Below are 7,971 nucleotides of genomic sequence, written 5' to 3'. Positions count from 1 at the left end.
AAGAGTGCCTAAGCTTAACCGGCGAAAGAACTTGCCGTCACAAGATTGGTGCGACCAGAAACAGCAGTGGCCAATCAGAGCGCAAAACGCAAACGCGGAAGCATGAACCGGTTGCCTTTCGAATAGACGCGATGGGGACGCCATCTCTCTACCACTAGTAACTACAGTACAAGTCAAAACAGGTCAACACTGACATTTTGTACACTTCGCCACTAGAGGGCACAATCACACTCTTGAACAAAATTACATGACAAAGTTTGTTTTAGTTTTTTGTTTTTTATTGTAGCCTTAAGAATCCCGTGAAAAACCTGAAAGAGAAAAAAAACATTGTTGAGACATGGACCCAAATCTAACATACTAAAGTTGCATTACAAACAAGTACGGAAACCTTCTGAATCAGAGTACAAAACTGACAGATTCTTGCAATTTTAGACCAACAGCTCGTGTACTCAATATTAAACCCAAAACAATTCCAGTCTACAAAATATGTATATAAATTAGGGCAGTCAAAGGATAAATAATCAAATCACATTGTTAATTAATCTACATTAACTTTCATATCAATATTTGCTGTGAGAAAATCAAAAAGTAGGACTTCCCCCACACTTTGATAACCCATTTTAACCACCCATCAAGGTCACTGCAGGTAGACCTAGCCTATAGGCCTGTCTCGAGTGCAGTCATGTTATTTTTGCTGATGGAAACATTCCTAATAAGGATAGGAGCTATATCAACGTGCTTGCTTGTTGACACCCAGAGAGTACCTGTCTAACAGGGACCGCTGCTTCAAGTTACAATCTATAATACCGGCAGTCATCCGTTGTAACTTTGAAACATTTCCTCCGTTGATCAAGGATCACTTGGACACTGCTTCCATCACCCCATAACAAGCCACATTGATACAATCCCATCAGACGGGAATGGGATTCAGTGCTTCTCTGCGCCATCTCAATATTTCGACTGCTTGTGCGTATAGCCTGCCCTCCCACTAAACTGAAAATGCAGGCAGATGGGGGGGGGGGGGGGGGAGACCTGAAGGGAAGAGAACAAGCACCCAAGTGACTGATATGCCCCGAATCGTATCGTCAGTGTAGAATTGTTGCATGTCAGTGTGATCAAGTATTTTTTCTATAATTAATTAATCGCAATTAACACGTTATTTTGACTGCCCCAATATAAACTACAAAAAGCTGAAACTGTTCTAGAATATATCATTCTAAAAATGCAAATACTTTTAAAAAGAACAATTTGGAATTGTAGAAAGTATCTAAGATCTACGATTGAGGCACACTATTGTAACATCTTCAGCACCACCAAGCACGTACATCTACATTTGAAGTCAAAAATGGTGTTTGTCGGCGTCAATAGAAATGGCTGCTTTATTCAAATGAAACCTACATGAATGTGTTCCTCACATTTTATCTTCCAAGTAAATATATCCCCCCCTCAAGACCAAGTATTCAGTTCAGCTAGGATGTGGTTTCAGACAAAATTGGCTTATTTCTCAGTCAGTTCTCACCATAGTCGATAAGATGGGGAAAAAAGATTCAGCATCATTAACCACAATATTCCTAGACTTTCAATGGAACAGCGTTGCTAGGCAAAAGCTTGGACAAAACATATCCTGTGTAAAGCATTGCCGATATTAGCCGGCAGAAAATTAAATTCTGGGAGATACTTAGTCAGTCATCTTCCCCAGAGTCGGATGAGAACATATACATTTTATCCGTGTGTCAAGTGTGGGAGTTGGCAGTGGTAGTTCTTCACTTTTGATGGGAGCTAGGCCAGCTGCTACATACTGCATCCAGTGTGCACCGCTCTGGGGCTACCAGACAAACGTGAGATTAAATCTTAATCTCTCGTCCCGATGATGGCAAATAAGTAATTTCCCAAAATGTTGAGTGTTCCTTTAAGCTGAAAACGGTTTAACAACTCTACTCAATCTCACCATAGTCCTCTCAGTTCATCCTCCTGACCAGCCTGTTGACCTGGTCCTCCCTGTTGCCAGCGTCTCCACCCTCCACAAAGTGAGTGGTCTTCTTGTTCATGCCACCGCGGGGAGACGACAGCTTGAAGGGCCAGAGGAAGTTGTTGGCTGGCTTGAAGTTCTTCCCAACTGTGTAGATCTCGTGGATGAGGTCCTCAACGCAAATTATGCCATATTTACCTGAGGGAAGGGAGGAAGAAAAGCCGCTGTGAGAAGTGTGGCTATCTGGAACAGCAGGACAAGCTGCGCCCTCATTAACCACCTCAATAAAACTGACTACTAACAATACAAATTATATGATCAACAACATGTATTTTTGTTTGACATTCAACTTTATAAAACACAATAGTAATAACAAACATAGGTCAGTCTAGTTTGACTGCCAGGCTTCCCTCACTAGTAACAAAGTAATTTTTTTCCTTGACTGGAGATGTGGTTTCAGACAAATTGGCTTATTTCAGTTTATTTTCACCATAGTCGATAAGATGGGGAAAAAAGATTGAGCATCATTAACCACAAGCAGTCATTGGAAGTAAGTATTGCGTATCTGGGAGATCCTAGACATCAAACTATCCCAACAACTTGTGAACACTTAAATTGCATTCATAATATCACAAGGGTAGTAGCCTGGTGAAAATGTCACATGACTTTACAAAACCAAACAATTTAATGGAATTCCCAAGTTAGAAAATGTCTAACACAACACCCTCCATTTTAAATTAGATCAGATTCTCATTGAATGTTAGATTATTATTTCTATAAGCCATTGGGTATGCTGATGTAGGCAAATTTCTTGAGGGGTAAACTTATAATTTATTATTAAATAAATGAAGCTTTGAAATAGTGATTTAAACATCGATTGTCATGGCAGCGACACAGCGATTGAAGCCTAATAGTTTCATACCCAGGGCCTTCTCCACCAGGGCGTTGTCTGAGAGAGCGATGCGCTGCTTCCTCATCCTGCCGTGGCCACGCTTGTAGATCAGCTCCCGCACAGACTTCAGGTTGGGGTACCTGTGGGAGACACCAAGTTCATAGATTCAAGAGTTTATTCATCACATAGATACCAGGGCATACAGTGAAATCAGTCGTCTGAGACAAGGGTGAATATTTTACAGCAGGAAGGGGAGGCTCGTGTAAGAACCATTTGTAACTAAGTTCCCCTCTTTTCAGACCATTGAATGCAATAGTGAATTCATGCATCCACATTTATCAGTCCAGCAAACAGCACCAGAGGATCAAGGCCGGCCATTCACTTACTACTAGGGATGCACGATAATTATCGGGCCGATATCAGCAAGTATGACGTCATCCCGATAAAATTATTGATAGCTCCGATAATATAGAATATATTTTTTGGAAAAAAAAAAAAAAAAGGCGGTGTGGGTGGATTGGGATGAAGGGCGTTTGTTTTTACTGTAGGCTCCTCACGTTTTGCCAGTACTGTGGTACGACTGATAGTGTGTGGTAGTGTGTGGTTTAGAAAGAGGGAGTTTTTAACAAATCTGTGCCTGGCTGCGACGTAGTCGCGTAACTTTCAGAAGCAGCGCGGATAGTAAACAAAGATGGCGTCAGTAGTGTGGGACTTTTTTCAAAGTTTGAGGAAAACAGTTCGCTTGCTATTTGTAACAAATGCAATGCAGAAGTTCCACGAGGAGGGACAAGGGAAACAAGCTATAACACATCCAACATAAGTCACCTGCCACCGCTACGATGGTGTGTTAAAAGCCTACGACGATGCGCGAGCAGCTAAAGCTGCTGCAAATCTAGCCCCTTTTGTGACTGTGATGCAACCCTTGGTTGAATACGCAGTCACTTATTGCTCCGTAGTAGCAAGGTTAATTTGCACCACCAAGCACTGCTTAAAAGCTAGCAGTGGGTCCAAAATATAGATATAAATGTCAAAAAGGTACCCACCGTTCCATTAGGGTTTCACACGCGGCAGGGTTTGAAAGCTCTGCGTTGCTAATAAACATTTAAAATCATTTTTATAAAGTAAAAAAAAAAATCACTGAGCTAGCCTTCGCTAAAATGGCTGCTTCCGCATTTTACAGTAGGAGCGCTGCGATTGCTGGGCGCACCAGACATGTGACAAAGCAGCCAGCAATCACAGCACACGGACATATGGACCTGTGATGTTCCGTTTGGTTTATTTAATTCTTTTTGGGGCGTGCCGTCCTATAAATGCCAAGTAATAGTCGTTTCATGGACCAAGACCACAACAGTCTCCTCTCCTATAGCATCAAATGTTTTATCTGCCGACTCATTGTTCAGGGAAACACATAATGACATTGACGGATTGTGAATTGTGATTGACTCAAATTATATTTATTTGGAAAAATAAATAGTCAAAACTGTTCTCTTGGCTTTGTTCATAGTAGTAACACTCATGTCATGATAAATCTGGTTAGGTCAAAACTACAGGAATATACATTAAAAAAAAATACAATAAATATATATATTATCGGTTATCGGTATCGACCTTGAGGAGCAGAAAGTTATCGGTATTGATATCAGGGTCAGAAAATCGATATTGTGCACCCCTACTTACTACATAGATAATCTGCATACATCAGTGCAGCAGATTTGGGTTTAGGTCCCTTTACCCGATGGAAATGTGGTTTCAGACAAAATTGGCTTATTTTTCAGTTTGTTCTCACCATAGTCGATAAGATGGGGAAAAAAGATTCAGCATCATTAACCACATTCCAAAATTGGGCATAACACTAGTCAATAGTCTTGTTAACAAAAAATGCGAACTCTAGGAGTATCCCTCAGCACTGCCAATTTGCATACTAGTCATCAATAGGGAAAATTATTTTATCAACCGTAAAATCTCGAACTTTTGATCTATGACTTTAAGGCCATCAACATCAAACGTCATTTCTATCCCGCAGACGTCTGCAGTTTGACTCGCACGGAAGGCAATCACCATTAAGTCAGATCAACAAATAACGTCTTGAAAAAGGCACCATCAGGCCCAATCATTTCAATATCTAATCTAAAAATCACACCGGGATATGATGAATTAAAAGAGTTACCGATGTCCAACCATAGTCATCCAAGACAGCGATGGAAACACAGGGAATCGTTGCCTTATTACAGCCTTACTCACCCCCAGGCGATGTAGGGCTCGGCGATCCTCAGCATGTTGATGGAAGCCTTGTTGAGTTTGACGAACACGCCATTGAAGATCTGGCGCAGGCGGAGCAGTTGCAGCACCTTACGGACCTTAGGGCTGACGCCGTTGATACTGGGGACAGGAAAGCGGGATTCCGTTTAACTCGATGCAGCATCTTTGAAATCACAGCTCAACTGGCGTCAATTGTGGTTTCAGACATAAATTGGCTTATTTTTCAGGTTTGTTTCACCATAGTCGATAAGATGGGGAAAAAAGATTCAACATCACTAACCACGAGATATCATTCTTAGCAGCTGCAGAGCATAAAGGATGACGACAATGACACACGGTCTTGCAGACTCAAGAAACTATGCTATTTTGCCAGACAAGTGGACACGACTCACCCTCTGATCCTGATAACAAAGGCCAGTTTGGGCTCGGCGGGCACATAGTAGTTTCCTACTTTGCGTGCAGTTCTGGACATGCGTACCTCACGCCTGTACATCTCCCTGTACTCCTTGTGGTACTTCTCTGCCCTTTTGTAGATCAGCTTCCTGGTCACTTTGCGGGTCTGAAAAGGACATTAGGAGTAAGAATGTTGTAAATGAAAAGACTGATCCATAGTTTACAGTGGACTTATGTCCCTTTACCCAATGGAAATGTGGTTTCAGACAAAATTGGCTTATTTTTCAAAATGCATTCACCATAGTCGATAAGATGGGGAAAAAAGATTCAGCATCATTAACCACGAAGAGAAACGCAACCGAAGTGACATGTTATCTTGCGATATTCATACAACCACATGTCCAGATTGACGTCAACATCTTTCAGGCAGACGGACCTGTAAACACAGATTACTGTACTTATGTACTATAAGCGAGTTTCCCACTTGCCTTCTTCGCAGCCAGCATATTCTTGATGCGCATGGTCTTCATGATGGCGAAGGCCTTACGCTTTTTCAAGAGGCTCTCAGGGACCGCCGGCACCTTCTTTTTTCTAGGATGAAATGGCAGCAATGCGTTAGCCACCTACATTCACATTTAGCAGACGCTTTTATCCAAAGAGACTTACAAGTTCGGTACGACAAGTCATCAGGAGGGGCACAAATCTATCAGCCGAGTAACAATTTTCATCAAAGTGTTGAGTGCTACCAGTGTAGGTTAGTATATTAGGACAAGTGCATGACAATAAGGTTAGGGTCACTTACATAGATAATCTGCATACATCAGTGCAGCAGATTTGAGTGCATGTCCCTTTACCCAATGGAAATGTGGTTTCAGACTAAATTGGCTTATTTTCAAGTTTGTTTTCACCATAGTCGATAAGATGGGGAAAAAAGATTGAGCATCATTAACCACATTCCAAAATTGGGCATAACACTAGTCAATACCATCAAGTCTTAATAAAGAAAGCGAACTAATAGTCTTAAATAAAGAAACTCCAGGAGTATCCCTCAGCGACTACTAACACACAAATGTAAGCATTGATTTTGGCAGTAGGTTAGGCTGCCTCCACGGCCCACTCGATGGCGCTCACTGGCCCACTGTTTGAGAATAGCTGATCTAGGACCCGGGGAACATTAGGACCATTTTTTCGGTAGCGGGGATGATAAACACAGGCCTGTATCTGACGGTCGCCACGTTTAATATTGTTACCGGCATTAATGCTGCTCCTTAGCGACAGGCAGCTAACGTTAGCCTTTTCCTAAGCAGCCAGTCACCATAGCCATCAATAAGCCAACGTTCCCAAGAAACGTTGCAGATGCCGTTTTATAGCTAGTTACATTTTATTAGACACTTAATTTCAAACAGACTAGTTCTCGTTAGTGTGCGACTAAAGTCACTTTACTTCACGTGTGCACGTAACTAGCAAGACAGACATGTTCCGCTCGGCTACATGGTTACTTCTTGTAGTCAGAGAAAAGTGGTTATAATTAAGACAGTTAGGAATCAAATCTCAACAATACATAGATGGTAGTGGTCTGTACATACTAAATAAACACTACGGCGTGTAAATTAACCCGGGATGTCTATTTTAATAGTAGATGGACTTAGATATTAGCAAGGTAGAAATCACTCACTCTACGTCCGCCATGGTGTCCACCGAGAAAGAGAAATATCCATCTGCGCATGTGTGTGTTAAAGCGTTTAGGACCCAACTCGGTGACTGTCGAACTGCCTGACAGAAACAAACGCGTGTGTGTGTGTGTGTGTGCGTGTGCGTGTGTGTGTGTGTGTGGGGGGGGGGGGGGTACTCCATTATCGATAAACAACTGCGAGTACACTACAAAAATATATGTTTAAGGCAAGTAAATAATATATAGAGATAAATAAAATAAAAACATTAAAACAGGGGTAAGACTCGAGACAGAGTTTTCTTATAGACTATAGGCCTGCATCAACAACATATAATCTTATACTGTATTATAGGCTACAGGCCTAGTTATGTAGCATCAACACATATATTATCTTTATATATACTGTATATATTAGATTAGATTAGATTAGATTCAAATGTATTGTCATTGGACAGCACAAGTACAGTACAACAAAAAGAAGATTGATTGATTGATTGATTGATTGATTGAACATTTTATTAACAGATTGCAGAATGGGTACAGTACCGTACAGCTCAATACACACAATTGTTAAGGGGATGCAGACCAGAGAAAGACTTTATTTTCATCAAACCATCTTTTAAGTTTGGCCATTTCCTTTACAATGCTTTCTACCAAAACCTTTCAATGATCTCCTGGACTAAAGAAATTGGTGTCATCTGCAAACAAAACAAACAGCAATATCTTTGACACTTCACATGTCATGCACCCAATCTTTAGCCCAGTTGCCCTGTGCGCTCTTTCAAT

General features: G+C 41.3%; 1 protein-coding gene across 1 annotated transcript; it reads right to left on the bottom strand.

Annotated features, from left to right (window-relative positions):
- Positions 1 to 256: 256 nt before the first annotated feature.
- Positions 257 to 7,256, bottom strand: rpl7 (ribosomal protein L7). The gene is made up of 7 exons (XM_084326170.1): positions 7,189 to 7,256; positions 6,002 to 6,104; positions 5,513 to 5,679; positions 5,103 to 5,240; positions 2,892 to 3,001; positions 1,949 to 2,167; positions 257 to 308 (listed from the first exon to the last, which is right to left on the bottom strand). The coding sequence occupies exons 1-6, from the start codon at positions 7,200 to 7,202 to the stop codon at positions 1,959 to 1,961; spliced, it is 741 nt and encodes a 246-aa protein (XP_084182296.1). The 5' UTR covers positions 7,203 to 7,256; the 3' UTR covers positions 257 to 308; positions 1,949 to 1,958.
- Between the last annotated feature and the right edge of the window lie 715 nt (positions 7,257 to 7,971).

The sequence above is a fragment of the Notolepis coatsorum genome (genome assembly GCF_963971535.1).
Source record: "Notolepis coatsorum genome assembly, chromosome: 12".
NCBI lineage: Eukaryota > Metazoa > Chordata > Actinopteri > Aulopiformes > Paralepididae > Notolepis > Notolepis coatsorum.
This window is presented reverse-complemented; position numbering and strand designations above follow the sequence as displayed.